General features: G+C 45.3%; 2 protein-coding genes across 3 annotated transcripts in view; both read left to right on the plus strand.

Moving 5' to 3' along the window:
• The window catches only part of LOC138675634 (E3 ubiquitin-protein ligase RNF14-like), a 56319-nt gene that overhangs the window by 21496 nt on the left and 18958 nt on the right, over positions 1-15865 (plus strand). For both annotated transcript variants that reach the window (XM_069764036.1, XM_069764037.1), the window contains exon 5: positions 1439-1667. In XM_069764036.1, coding sequence (XP_069620137.1) covers positions 1439-1667 — 229 coding nt within the window. The remainder of the gene's footprint in view (positions 1-1438; positions 1668-15865) is intronic.
• Positions 1-15865, plus strand: part of LOC138675633 (E3 ubiquitin-protein ligase RNF14-like) — a 137365-nt gene that overhangs the window by 21428 nt on the left and 100072 nt on the right. The window lies entirely within an intron of this gene.

Genomic DNA, 15865 nt, shown 5'->3' on the forward strand with positions numbered 1-15865 from the left:
CCAAACCTGGCTTTCTCTAAACATATCCATGGTTCAGAGATGGTCACTGGATCAGATCTGTGTCCTTCCAACCGGAGCCGAAAACCCGTAGGTTGTTTCCTATAGAATCATAGATCAGTGTCCCTCGTGATGGTGCCATAATGAATTGGCTGCAGTCCTTTCTCTTCTCTGTTGGGTGGTTTGCAGAATGTCTGGCTGGTAGCTCTGTGTTACTTCCGTCTCCCAGGATGTGATCTCTGAGTCTTTTTATACCCAAGGCATGTAATCTGTTTTTAGAATTACCCAGGGTCCTTCAGTCCAACATCAAGATAAGGTAAACAATGGTGATGGGATTAAGTAGTACTATTAGCATATAAGCACACATCAATAAACAAAGCTTAACACACCCTATGTACAGTCACTATTACTGACTTAAGGCCCCTTCACATTAAGTGACGCTGCAGCGATACCGACAACGATCCGGATCGCTCCAGCGTCGCTGTTTGGTCGCTGGAGAGCTGTCACACAGACCGCTCTCCAGCGACCAACGATCCCAAAGTCCCCGGGTAACCAGGGTAAACATCGGGTAACTAAGCGCAGGGCCGCGCTTAGTAACCTGATGTTTACCTTGGTTACCAGCGTAAAAATAAAAAAAAACAAACACTACATACTTACCTACCGCTGTCTGTCCCCGGCACTCAGCTTCTCTGCACTCCTCCTGCACTGGCTGTGAGCGTCGGTCAGCCGGAAAGCAGAGCGGTGACGTCACCGCTCTGCTTTCCGGCAGCTGTGCTCACAGCCAGTACAGGAGGAGTGCAGAGAAGCTGAGCGCCGGGGACAGACAGCGGTAGGTAAGTATGTAGTGTTTTTTTTTTTTTACTTTTACGCTGGTAACCAAGGTAAACATCGGGTTACTAAGCGCGGCCCTGCGCTTAGTTACCCGATGATTACCCTGGTTACCAGTGAAGACATCGCTGGATCGGTGTCACACACGCCGATCCAGCGATGTCCACGGGAGATCCAGCAACGAAATAAAGTTCTGGACTTTGTTCAGCGACCAACGATCTCCCAGCAGGGGCCTGATCGTTGGTCGCTGTCACACATAACGATTTCCTTAACGATATCGTTGCTACGTCACAAAAAGCAACGATATCGTTGGTCATAGTTTGAATCTACAAGTGGTATGTTTTTTCTTTCTATTTTACTAGACACATTTGACTTACTTTATATTGCTATCATATATGGTTTGTTTAAGAACATTCTGAAATTCTGGGTTTACTTGCTGAATGTGTATTTTATATATGTATTACATTTTGTATTATAAACTGTTAGGTTTTTATTTTCACAATGCAAAAAATACTTTACAAATTAATAGTGATAATATTGTGAGACATCTTATGTTCTGGATTGCATATTTCAGTATGGATAGTAAATGGTTTATGTACTTGTTTACTTTCAGGTAAAGCGTTTGGTAGGGGAACAGCTCTTTAGCCGCTTTGATCACCTCCTCTTGCAGTCAAGCTTGGATTTAATGGCCGATGTTGTTTACTGCCCACGTCTGAGCTGTCAGACACCAGTCATGGTGGAACCAGAGGGTACAATGGGCATTTGCTCAGTCTGCCAATATGCATTTTGTATTCTTTGTAACATGACCTTCCATGGAATCTCCCCTTGCAATATACCTGAAGGTATGTTTGGTAATTCGACAAACACTAATCCTGTAGTTATGTTTCTCAAAAGTCTTGATTAGTTTTGACAGGATTACAACTTTAAGCACTTATTTTATAGGCTTTTATAGGTAACAGTACGAGCATATTAGCAAGCATTTTATCTAACTATCATCTCCTATAAAAGTAAATTCTCCATCATATAATGCCGATACAAACAACAAAATATGACAGCTATGGGTATGGACCCACTACGCCACTGCCCGGGTTACCCTGGAGTGGTGTGACTACGTTGCTATCTGGTCTTTGCTAGAGCCTCTGATGTTGGGGATAGGCTTGGCTCGCAGGATAGCCACCAGTTGCTACTCCAGGGCAGTGCCCGGACCTGTAGCAGCTGACCAGCTGACCAACGGATCAAGGCAGGTATGCGTAGTACAGAGGGAACAGGCTGAAACGTAGTCAGACAGTGCAAGGTTGGGGCAGGCAGCACTGGTTGAGGACACAAAGCCGAGATCAGGAGCAGAGAGATCAGACGGAACAGGTGGATAAGCTGAGTTGGTAACAGGAGACTAAAGAGGAACAAACCTTGACTGGAAGCTAGAACAGAATACTGACTAGAACCAAAGCTTAGGCAACAAGTGGAAGGAGGTGCTGCCTAATAAATACCCGGGCAGCTAATATATACCCTATTAGCAGCTGATGGGCTAGGGAAGCTAATCTCTACAGGACACAACAGGGTTAAATTCCTGCAGAGACTGGCCACGCTGTTGTGAATTCCGCTCTTGGGTTCCCTCCGGTGGTTGTAAGTGGCACTTTTGTGAGTTCTGCTCTTGGGCTCCCTCCGGTGGTTTTAAGTGGAATGGCTGCTTCTTGGATTTAGCAGTCTGCAGCTGCTTCCACTGATTGTCTTTCTGCTCGGCTATTTATGCCTGGCTCTTCCCTTCAGCCAGTGCCACTTGTCAATGGTTCCTGGTTGGATTCACATCTCTCTTGGATTTCCCTGATATCCTGACCAGTTCAGCAAAGATAAGTCCTTGCTTTGCTCGTTTCTGTCCACATGTTGTGGACTTATTCGTTCTGTGCATTCTATGTTTTGTCCAGCTTGTCAGTATGGATTAATTCAGTTAAGCTGGAAGCTCTGGGAAGCAGATTTACCCTCCACACCTTTAGTCAGGTGTGGAGATTTTTGTAAACTCTGTGTGGATTTTTGTAGTTTTTAATACTGACCGCACAGTATTCTCTCCTGTCCTATCTATCTAGCTAGACTGGCCTCCTGTGCTACATCCTGGTTTCATTCTGTGTATGTCTTTTCCCTCTCCACTCACAGTCATTACTTGTGGGGGGCTATCTATCCTTTGGGGATTTTCTCTGAGGCAAGATAGTTTTCCTGTTTCTATATTTAGGGGTAGTTAGTTCTCAGGCTGTGATGAGGTGTCTAGGGAGTGACAGGAGCATCCCACGGCTACTTCTAGTGTTGTGTTGAGCTTAGGGACTGCGGTCAGTACAGGTACCACCTCCTTCAGAGCTCATCCCATGTTGCTCCTAAACCACCAGTTCATAACAGTACAAGTGGCCACAAATGAATTAAATGCATCTCAAAAGAAGGAAAAAAAAATTCTGAACCATTTTTTTTTTTCTGTGCTCTGTTTTGTCTTTTTTTTCCTCTTGATCTCTGGGTGGTTCAGGATTTATGCTCTGGCATGGATGTTCAGGGTTTGTTTTCTCGTGTGGATCAACTTGCTGCAAGAGTACAGAGTATCCAAGATTATGTTGTCCAGACTCCGGCTTTGGAGCCTAAAATTCCTACTCCTGATTTGTTTTTTGGGGACAGATCCAAGTTTTTGAACTTTAAAAATAACTGCAAATTGTTTTTTGCTTTGAAACCCCGTTCTTCTGGTGATCCCATTCAGCAAGTTAAAATCATCATATCCTTGCTGCGTGGTGACCCTCAGGACTGGGCATTCTCCCTTGAATCAGAGGATCCGGCATTGCTGAATGTAGACGCATTTTTTCAAGCGCTCGGATTATTGTATGACGAACCTAATTCTGTGGATCATGCAGAAAAAACCCTGTTGGCCCTGTGTCAAGGTCAGGAAGCGGCAGAATTATACTGCCAGAAATTTAGGAAATGGTCTGTGCTCACTAAATGGAATGAGGATGCCCTGGCTGCTATTTTCAGAAAAGGTCTTTCTGAAGCCCTTAAAGATGTTATGGTGGGCTTCCCTACGCCTGCTGGTTTGAGCGAATCTATGTCTCTAGCCATTCAGATTGATCGGCGTCTGCGCGAGCGCAAAGCTGTGCACCATATGGCATTGTCCTCTGAGCGGAGTCCTGAGCCTATGCAGTGTGATAGGATTTTGACTAGAACAGAACGGCAGGAATTCAGAGGTCAGAATAGGCTGTGTTTTTACTGTGGTGATTCTGCTCATGTTATTTCTAATTGCCCTAAGCGTACTAGGAGGGTCGCTAGGTCTGTTACCATCAGTACTGTACAGCCTAAATTTCTTTTATCTGTGACCCTGATTTGCTCATTGTTGTCCTTTTCTCTCATGGCATTTGTGGATTCAGGCGCTGCCCTGAATTTAATGGACTTAGAATTCGCCAGGTGCTGTGGTTTTTCCTTGCAGCCTTTGCAGAGCCCTATTCCTTTGAGGGGCATTGATGCTACACCATTGGCCAAAGATAAACCTCAGTACTGGACGCAGATGACCATGTACATGGCTCCAGCACATCAGGAAGATTGCCGTTTTCTGGTGTTGCATAACCTGCATGATGTTGTTGTACTGGGTTTTCCATGGTTACAGGAACATAATCCGGTGCTGGATTGGAAAACTATGTCTGTGACTAGTTGGGGTTGTCAAGGGGTACATAGTGACGTTCCTTTGATGTCAATTTCCTCTTCCCCCTCTTCTGAGGTCCCTGAGTTTTTGTCGGATTTCCAGGATGTATTTGATGAGCCCAAGTCCAGTTCCCTTCCTCCACATAGGGACTGTGATTGTGCTATTAACTTGATTCCAGGTTGTAAGTTCCCTAAGGGCCGACTTTTCAATCTGTCTGTGCCAGAGCATGCCGCCATGCGGAGTTATGTTAAGGAATCTTTGGAGAAGGGGCATATTCGGCCGTCTTCGTCACCATTGGGAGCGGGTTTCTTTTTTGTTGCTAAGAAGGATGGCTCCTTGAGACCCTGTATAGATTATCGTCTTCTTAATAAGATCACGGTCAAATTCCAATACTCCTTGCCTTTGCTTTCTGATTTGTTTGCTCAGATTAAGGGGGCTAGTTGGTTTACTAAGCTTGACCTCCGAGGGGCATATAATCTTGTTCGTATTAAACAGGGTGACGAATGGAAAACTGCATTTAATACGCCCGAAGGCCATTTTGAATACCTCGTGATGCCATTCGGGCTCTCTAATGCTCCATCTGTGTTCCAATCTTTCATGCATGATATTTTCCGCAATTATCTTGATAAATTCATGGTTATATATTTGGATGATATTTTGATTTTTTCCGATGATTGGGAGTCTCATGTGAAGCAGGTCAGGATGGTGTTCCAGATCCTTCGTGATAATGCTTTATTTGTGAAGGGGTCTAAGTGCCTATTCGGAGTTCAGAAGGTCTCTTTTTTGGGTTTTATTTTTTCTCCCTCGTCTATGGAAATGGATCCTGTTAAGGTCCAAGCTATTCATGACTGGATTCAACCCACATCTGTGAAGAGCCTTCAAAAATTTTTGGGCTTTGCTAATTTCTATCACCGTTTCATTGCCAACTTATCCAGTGTGGTTAAGCCCCTTACTGATTTGACGAAGAAAGGCGCTGATGTGATGAATTGGTCCTCTGCGGCTGTTGAGGCCTTTTGGGAGCTTAAACGCCGATTTACTTCTGCCCCTCTGTTGCGTCAGCCGGATGTTTCTCTTCCTTTTCAGGTTGAGGTTGACGCTTCTGAGATTGGGGCAGGGGCCGTTTTGTCTCAGAGGGATTCTGATGGTTCTTTGATGAAACCATGTGCTTTTTTTCCAGAAAGTTTTCGCCTGCGGAACGCAATTATGATGTCGGCAATCGGGAGTTGTTGGCTATGAAGTTGGCATTTGAGGAGTGGCGACATTGGCTTGAGGAAGCTAAGCACCGCGTTGTGGTCTTGACTGATCACAAGAATCTGATTTACCTCGAGTCGGCCAAGCGGCTGAATCCTAGACAGGCTCGATGGTCCCTGTTTTTCTCCCGTTTTGATTTTGTGGTCTCGTATCTTCCGGGATCTAAGAATGTTAAGGCTGATGCCCTCTCTAGGAGTTTTTTGCCTGATTCTCCTGGAGTCCTTGAGCCGGTTGGCATTCTTAAGGAAGGGGTGATTCTTTCTGCCATCTCCCCTGATTTGCGGCGGGTACTTCGGGAATTTCAGGCTGATAAGCCTGACCGCTGTCCAGTGGGGAAGCTGTTTGTTCCTGATAGATGGACAAGTAAGGTAATTTCTGAGGTTCATTGTTCAGTGTTGGCTGGTCTTCCTGGGATTTTTGGTACCAGAGATTTGGTTGCTAGGTCCCTTTGGTGGCCTTCTTTGTCGCGCGATGTGCGTGCTTTTGTGCAGTCCTGTGGGACTTGCACCCGGGCCAAGCCTTGCTGTTCCCGCGCTAGTGGGTTGCTTTTGCCTTTGCCGGTCCCTGAGAAGCCCTGGACGCATATTTCCATGGATTTTATTTCGGTTCTTCCTGTTTCCCAGAAGATGTCTGTTATCTGGGTTGTTTGTTACCGGTTCTCTAAAATGGTCCATCTGGTACCTTTGCCTAAGTTGCCTTCCTCCTCAGATTTGGTTCCATTGTTTTTTCAGCATGTGGTTCGTTTGCATGGCATTCCAGAGAATATTGTGTCTGACAGAGGTTCTCAGTTTGTCTCTAGGTTTTGGCGGGCCTTTTGTGCTAGGATGGGCATTGATTTGTCTTTTTCTTCGGCGTTTCATCCTCAGACTAATGGCCAAACTGAGCGAACTAATCAGACCTTGGAAACCTATTTGAGATGCTTTGTGTCTGCTGATCAGGATGATTGGGTGGCTTTCTTGCCGTTGGCCGAGTTTGCCCTAAATAATAGGGCTAGTTCTGCTACTTTGGTTTTACCTTTCTTTTGTAATTTTGGTTTTCATCCTCGTTTTTCTTCGGGGCAGGTTGAGCCTTCTGATTGTCCTGGTGTGGATTCTGTGGTGGACAGGCTGCAGCAGATTTGGACTCATGTAGTGGACAATTTGACGTTGTCTCAGGAAAAGGCTCAACGTTTTGCTAACCGTTGTCGGTGTGTTGGTCCCCGGCTTCGTGTGGGGGATTTGGTTTGGTTGTCTTCTCATCACGTTCCTATGAAGGTTTCTTCCCCTAAGTTTAAGCCTCGGTTTATTGGTCCTTATAAGATTTCTGAAATTATCAATCCGGTGTCTTTTCATTTGGCTCTTCCAGCCTTTTTTGCCATTCATAATGTTTTCCATAGATCTTTGTTGCGAAGATATGTGGTGCCCGTTATTCCCTCGGTTGATCCTCCTGCCCCTGGTGTTGGTTGAGGGAGAGTTGGAATATGAGGTTGAGAAAATTTTGGATTCTCGTTTTTCAAGGCGGAGGCTTCAGTATCTTGTCAAGTGAAAGGGTTATGGCCAGGAGGATAATTCTTGGGTTGTTGCCTCCAATGTCCATGCCGCCGATTTGGTTCGTGCTTTTCACTTGGCTCGTCCTGATCGGCCTGGGGGCTCTGGTGAGGGTTTGGTGACCCCTCCTCAAGGGGGGGGGGGTTCTGTTGTGAATTCCGCTCTTCGGCTCCCTCCGGTGGTTGTAAGTGGCACTTTTGTGAGTTCTGCTCTTGGGCTCCCTCCGGTGGTTTTAAGTGGAATGAGAAGAAAAATTATGCAGCACTCACCCTTGCGCTTCTTCCAAGTGTGCTCTTTATTCAGCAAAACATACTATACATAGTATGAACCGGCATACGCAGTGATCTGTGAGGGAGCGGGAGTGAGGAGAGACCGGACGACGGCCGTTTCGCGCTACGGCGCTTCTACGGGTCCATGCTCTCTTGGATTTCCCTGATATCCTGACCAGTTCAGCAAAGATCGTTTCTGTCCACATGTTGTGGACTTATTCGTTTTGTGCATTCTATGTTTTGTCCAGCTTGTCAGTATGGATTAATTCAGTTAAGCTGGAAGCTCTGGGAAGCAGATTTACCCTCCACACCTTTAGTCAGGTGTGGAGATTTTTGTAAACTCTGTGTGGATTTTTGTAGTTTTTAATACTGACCGCACAATATTCTATCCTGTCCTATCTATCTAGCTAGACTGGCCTCCCGTGCTACATCCTGGTTTCATTCTGTGTATGTCTTTTTCCTCTCCACTCACAGTCATTACTTGTGGGGGGCTATCTATCCTTTGGGGATTTTCTCTGAGGCAAGATAGTTTTCCTGTTTCTATCTTTAGGGGTAGTTAGTTCTCAGGCTGTGACGAGGTGCCTAGGGAGTGACAGGAGCATCCCATGGCTACTTCTAGTGTTGTGTTGAGCTTAGGGACTGCGGTCAGTACAGGTACCACCTCCTTCAGAGCTCGTCCCATGTTGCTCCTAAACCACCAGTTCATAACACCACGCCTCCCTATAGCCAGGTGGAGATGGGAGAAAAATGCAGCCTTACTGGGGAGTGCTGCAAGAGACAAACTCAGGAAGACGGCCTGATACGTGGTGAAGTAGAACTGTGACTACAGTGAGTAGGATGGCGCTGAGAGGGCACTCGAGTTACCGGCGTCACACACAAGATGAGTTTCCAACTAGGAATGATCTTCAACATTCCTTTATACTCTTTTAATCCCTTTATGATCTATGACGTATAGGTACATCATAGGTCGCCTCCCCCTCTTTGGTGCATGCACCGGGGCTGAGCCTGCACCTTTTCCAGCACATGACAGCTGATCTTATCAGCTGGCATGAGCACCTAACAGCCAAAGATGGAATCGTGATTCACCCATGGCCGGCGCTCAAAGCAGATGAGCATTTTTGCACAAGCGATCAGACAAACGCAGCTTCAAGTCTCCTATAGAGACTATTGAATCATGTAAAAAGTTAAAAAAATATGTTTTTAAAAATATTTAAAAAGTGAAAATATAAAAGTTCGAATCACCCCCTTTTGCCCTATTCAAAATAAAACAATAAAAAATACACATATTTGGTATCGCCATGTTCAGAAACGCCCAATCAAAATATAAATATTGATCTGATCGGTCAATGGCGTAACAAGAAAAAAATCAAAACACCAGAATTACGTTCTTTTGGTCACTGCAACATTACAATAAAATGCAATAATGGCCGATCAAAACATCAGATCTATCTTAAAATGGTATCAATATAAATGGCAGCTCAACATGCAAAAATAAGCCCTCACCCGGCCCCAGATCCTGAAAAATAGAGACGCTACAGGTCTCAGAAAATGGCCCATTTTTTAAACATTTTTTAACAAACCTTGGATTTTTTTTTACCACTTAAATAAAAAGGAATCTATACATGTTTGGTATCTGTAAACTCGTAATAACCTGGAAAATGATACTGGCAGACAGGTAGGGACTGGGGCTGAAATTCAGTCCTGTCATTTGAAATCACACAGGCCCATGTTGTCCCCGTTTCAAAGCACCAGATGGGGATATATTACTAATATTACCCTGGATGGAGGAAAGCAAGGTTTACTACAAGACCAATATTTCAAATACCTGTGGCCTGCTGGGGTAAGTGACGGAGTCAGCAACTTTGTGCTCCATCACAATTCTTAACAGTATGGGTGTCCTGAGAACACGGATTCTCTTAACAACGTAGCAGACAAGGTGACCCATGACCAGACAGGCCCTTCTGGTATTTGCCAGAATTGCCAGATGGCCAGTCCGGCCCTGATGGCAGATTAGTTTTAGCATTTAGTAAACATTGTAAAAAAAAGTTTGTGGAATTACATTTCTTTTGCAATTTCACTACACTTGGAATTTTTTTCCCGTTTTCAAGTACACTATATGATAATATCAATTGTGGGAAGAGGGGGAGAAAAAAAACAAACACTAAAATGGAAAAGCCAAAGTGGTAAAGGGATTAAATAGAACCTGTCATCTGATTCACGCAGCCCAAAGCGCAGGCAGCCTGAATCACAGTGTAGCAGCATGACTGCAGCAGGTATATTTTTCTCTAAAATGTTCAGGTGTTCCAGAGATGATATATTTTGAAGATCTGGGCATACACCACTGCTGGACAGGAGACCAGTTTGATGCAAATCCAGACACTGATCGAGGAGATTGACCGATCTCTCACTTGTGATTATATTGGCAGTGTCCTCTTAATCACCTAGAGCTGGGAGAAGCTGACTCTTTAAGGCCGGTTTCACACGTCAGTGTCTCCAGTACGTGTGGTGACAGTTTTCTCACGTAGCGGAGACACTGACACACGTATATCCATTCAAATGAATGGGTCTATGCACATGTCAGCATATTTTCACGGACCATGTGTCCGTGTGCAAAACATGCAGACATGTCCGTTTTTGAGCGACAGCACAGATTACACGAACCCATAAAGTCAATGGCATCCGTGTGCCAACCTTGTGCGTTTTTAAAGTCATAGAAATAAAATTGAAACAAATTGTTTCCATACACGGACACACGGACAGCACATGGATGCCACACGGATGGTACACACGGACACACGGATAGCACACGGACAGCACACGGATGCCACACGGAAGCACGGATAGCACACGGATGCCGCACGGATAGCACACGGATGCCACACGGATGTGACAAACGGACACATGGACACGGATATCTCCGATACCGTTTTTTCCGGTACTGGAAATATCAGGACGTGTGAAACCGGCCTAAAGTATATTTCCTCTGAAATCCAAAAGCGTTTCAGATAAATATATACCTGTCTGCATACGTGCCAGGTTCTGATTCTGCCCGCGGTATGGAGCGGCACCGAGCAGTATCCTCTGCTAGATATTGGACTTTTCCAGCAGTGAGGAAGCGTCTAGAATAATTCCAGATTTTTTACCTGAAACTATAGAGTATAAGCAATGTGTTGTATCTGCATACAAATTTGCCGCAAATGTTACACTTTGCATTAACCTTCGTCCGGCTGAGTAGGTACAATTGTAACTATTCCGTTTTAAAATTGCAATAACTTTTTTTTTTCCGAAAAGCCGTAGAGGGCTGAAATTTCGTGACATCTCTGCAGTTTTGGTCCAGAATATATTGGCCAAATTTCAATAAAATACATATGAAGGTACAATTGTACCTCTGCAGCCTGTTAACGTTGTAAAATTATGCAGCCTGACGAAGGTTAAAAAGGGAATCAGACAAACCTCATCATATGCAAACAAAATGTCTGCAAAAAAAATGGAAATATGTGAATTTCAAATGCCATACATGTCTGCATTCACAAGTGTGTGTGAGTGTGTAAATATGCAAAAATACACCAACCAGTTTTTGCATGCAAATTATTCTATCATTTACTTTTTGATTGTTTATTAGTTGGACTGTCACATTTCCCTTTCTCCTTTCTTTCAATCCCAATCCAATAACTGTTGCACCATCTTTCTAAACCTTCATCTTACTGGGTCACCATACATAGAATCTATGTTACTAGTGATATGGACACACTAGGAAGTAATTCTCTTGAACATTGTGGAGTCTCTATATATTAGGGAGTGTGGACCCTTATACAGGGTCTCCTCACTGACACCAACTAGCAGTCAGAAAAACTCACCAGGAGGGTCCCGCACACGAAACAGCCACAGTCCACTGGAGACAAATGACTGGTCCCTAGATGAGATAAGAACCGTTATACAGTGCTGGTGCTGATCAGCAGTAAACACTATTTGTTTTTTGGGTTTTTTTTTACTGCTGGGGACAGTTGTACATCAGCATCTACTGCTCTACTGATGCCTAAGCTTCCAGGATGAAGGCTCCTACAGCAGCTGCTCACTCCCAGCAACTCCCTATTCAAAGCTATGATGTCAGTAGCAGCTCCTCTGCTCACCATGCTCCCTTACACCTTCTTACCTCCAGCTCACCATCTTTTCAGTTCAGTGTGTCCTGTTTACACAACAGTTGAGGTGTCCTAATGTTGGCGGCTATGTGGTGCACTTGTGAGAGGAGCCAGGGCCGTAGTCGTGGCTGATATATATTGCTCATTCGCGTCCTGGTTCCCCATCACATAAATACAATGCCCTCTTTTTGGCATACCTTCTGCTTCCCCCTCTGCACTGTCAGGGTCCCATTGGGGCTGCTGAAGTTCTGCTGCTGGCGCTGTTACGCATAAAGAGACAAAGTCCAAGTTCAACTTAAAACAGACAACTTTTCTGGTTTCTTTCCTCAGCACGTCCAAATCCATTACAGCATCGACATAGGGTTCTACACAGCTGATATCCTTCTTTTTCCCTGTGCTCTCCCTCAAGTCCTTCGGCACGTTCCCTGCCCGTGCCGTCTGGTTTGGGACCACAGCTTACTCCATGTCCAGCTTCAGTACTCTTAGGGGTTCCCCTGTCGGTTTCACACCAGATATAAGGGCTTCTGCCCACGTAGTAAGCTGACACATGTTAGAGCCACCTGCATTCATGTGCTGCTGTAATCTCCAGTAACCAGGCTCTGGACGGCTGGGCTCTTATCTTGTGAACATTGCATGATCACTATGTTGTCCCGGGTTCTAAGCCCTACCGGACTGTCCGGGCTCCCTGGCCCTATTCACTACCTTCAGGAAATGCTCCTGGCTTACCCACAGTGGCCTCTCCTATTATAACGGTTACTGTTCCTTTAAAAACTATAGTACTAAAGTATCCCCATCTAGTGTCCTAATTGACATACTGCACTTTCCCTATTCACACATCATGTAACATAGTAACATAGTAACATAGTTAGTAAGGCCGAAAAAAGACATTTGTCCATCCAGTTCAACCTATATTCCATCATAATAAATACCCAGATCTACGTCCTTCTACAGAACCTAATTGTATGATACAATATTGTTCTGCTCCAGGAAGACATCGAGGCCTCTCTTGAACCCCTCGACTGAGTTCGCCATCACCACCTCCTCAGGCAAGCAATTCCAGATTCTCACTGCCCTAACAGTAAAGAATCCTCTTCTATGTTGGTGGAAAAACCTTCTCTCCTCCAGACGCAAAGAATGCCCCCTTGTGCCCGTCACCTTCCTTGGTATAAACAGATCCTCAGCGAGATATTTGTATTGTCCCCTTATATACTTATACATGGTTATTAGATCGCCCCTCAGTCGTCTTTTTTGTAGACTAAATAATCCTAATTTCGCTAATCTATCTGGGTATTGTAGTTCTCCCATCCCCTTTATTAATTTTGTTGCCCTCCTTTGTACTCTCTCTAGTTCCATTATATCCTTCCTGAGCACCGGTGCCCAAAACTGGACACAGTACTCCATGTGCGGTCTAACTAGGGATTTGTACAGAGGCAGTATAATGCTCTCATCATGTGTATCCAGACCTCTTTTAATGCACCCCATGATCCTGTTTGCCTTGGCAGCTGCTGCCTGGCACTGGCTGCTCCAGGTAAGTTTATCATTAACTAGGATCCCCAAGTCCTTCTGCCTGTCAGATTTACCCAGTGGTTTCCCATTCAGTGTGTAATGGTGACATTGATTCCTTCTTCCCATGTGTATAACCTTACATTTATCATTGTTAAACCTCATCTGCCACCTTTCAGCCCAAGTTTCCAACTTATCCAGATCCATCTGTAGCAGAATACTATCTTCTCTTGTATTAACTGCTTTACATAGTTTTGTATCATCTGCAAATATCGATATTTTACTGTGTAAACCTTCTACCAGATCATTAATGAATATGTTGAAGAGAACAGGTCCCAATACTGACCCCTGCGGTACCCCACTGGTCACAGCGACCCAGTTAGAGACTATACCATTTATAACCACCCTCTGCTTTCTATCACTAAGCCAGTTACTAACCCATTTACACACAATTTCCCCCAGACCAAGCATTCTCATTTTGTGTACCAACCTCTTGTGCGGCACGGTATCAAACGCTTTGGAAAAATCGAGATATACCACGTCCAATGACTCACCGTGGTCCAGCCTATAGCTTACCTCTTCATAAAAACTGATTAGATTGGTTTGACAGGAGCGATTTCTCATAAACCCATGCTGATATGGAGTTAAACAGTTATTCTCATTGAGATAATCCAGAATAACATCCCTCAGAAACCCTTCAAATATTTTACCAACAATAGAGGTTAGACTTACTGGCCTATAATTTCCAGGTTCACTTTTAGAGCCCTTTTTGAATATTGGCACCACATTTGCTATGCGCCAATCCTGCGGAACAGACCCTGTCTCTATAGAGTCCCTAAAAATAAGAAATAATGGTTTATCTATTACATTACTTAGTTCTCTTAGTACTCGTGGGTGTATGCCATCCGGACCCGGAGATTTATCTATTTTAATCTTATTTAGCCGGTTTCGCACCTCTTCTTGGGTTAGATTGGTGACCCTTAATATAGGGTTTTCATTGTTTCTTGGGATTTCACCTAGCATTTCATTTTCCACCGTGAATACCGTGGAGAAGAAGGTGTTTAATATGTTAGCTTTTTCCTCGTCATCTACAACCATTCTTTCCTCACTATTTTTTAAGGGGCCTACATTTTCAGTTTTTATTCTTTTACTATTGATATAGTTGAAGAACAGTTTGGGATTAGTTTTACTCTCCTTAGCAATGTGCTTCTCTGTTTCCTTTTTGGCAGCTTTAATTAGTTTTCTCTAGTCACCTTCCACGACGGCATATGGAGGTTGTCTCTTTGCCCTAATGGGGAACAGGAAACACAGAGAGGTTTAAAAGGACCTCCCACCTCCCACCTGCCAGTGTCTTTCCTGTTCCCCATGGGACAGGGAGAGGTCTCCAGGTGCTGTTGTGGCCGGCGACTGCGGTACCTTTGTGCACACTCTGCCTGTTGTAGCCGGGCAGCTGGTGGTCGCGTTCCGCCTCCTCCCCTGCTGCTCCCGTCGTCCTGCTATGCAGGTGCCTCAGGGACCCCCTCCCGGCCTTCCCGCGCCCCCACGAGGGCAAAGCAGGCCTGGGATCCCTCGCCGGGCTCCTCCATGAGCTGCTCAGCGTTCTCCCCCTCCATTGCCGGCTAGGCGTTCCGGATGTGACGTCGGCGGTCTCGCGCGTCACTTCCGGTCCCTCGTTCTCCTGGAAGCCGCTTCTTCCGGGTTCGCCGGCCGGCGTGTCGGACTGATGGCGTCCCCTCACATGGATCCCGGAGGGGGAGGGGGAACTGCTGATTGCTGGAGGCAGGTGCGGACAGCGTTCTTAAACCCTGCTGAACCACCACTGAGGTAAGACTAATTTTCCCAGTATGGATGGTTCCTTGTGCCCTGCATCTGCGGAGCCCAGCGCTACCCCTGCTACAGTAAGTGTTTTGCAGGGATAGGATCCGGGAGGTAGTACCTATAGGGGGTTTTAATGTCCTCACTCCCCTCTCCCTTGTCATTTCAGGGAGAGAAGTCTGCCCCTAAAGCCGCTATTAAAAAGAAGTGCCCAGTCTGTTCTACTAAATTCCCTCTTAACTGGGACAAAAGACTCTGCCAGCCATGTACTGACAAGATTGTAAAAGCTGAGCAACCATCTCTGCTGGATGAAATTCGCTCCTTAGTAAAACAGGAGGTGCAATCTTCGTTAGCAGCTTTTACTACTCCTCCACCTCCACCTCCGCCGCCGCATTCCCCAGCTAAAAAGAGAAAAATTCAGGCGGTCGAATCAGACTCTGATTCAGACCTCTCCCATACTTCATCTGTGGGCTGGGAAGATCCTGTATCACCTAAAGCTGAGGTCAGGAAATACCTCTTTTCCTCAGATTACATTGAGGATTTAGTATCTGCTGTCCGTAATACTATGGGCCTAGAAGAGGAATATGAGCCACAGTCCGTACAGGATCAGATGTTTGGCGGACTCAGATCGGAGAAAAGAGTGGGGTTCCCGGTGCACGCTAACATTGTTTGTATGGTTAATCAGGAATGGGAACAGCCCGAGAAACGCCTCACTACCCCTGCAGAAATGAAGCATAGATTTCCTCTAGAGGGTGAAGTAATCAAATTGGACATTCCAAAGGTGGATGTGCAGGTGGCTAGAGTCGCCAAAAGAACAGCACTCCCTTTTGAGGATTCCTCACAATTAAAGGATCCTATGGACAGAAAGATTGAAAG

The sequence above is a fragment of the Ranitomeya imitator genome, chromosome 4 (genome assembly GCF_032444005.1).
Source record: "Ranitomeya imitator isolate aRanImi1 chromosome 4, aRanImi1.pri, whole genome shotgun sequence".
In the NCBI taxonomy this organism is placed as follows: domain Eukaryota; kingdom Metazoa; phylum Chordata; class Amphibia; order Anura; family Dendrobatidae; genus Ranitomeya; species Ranitomeya imitator.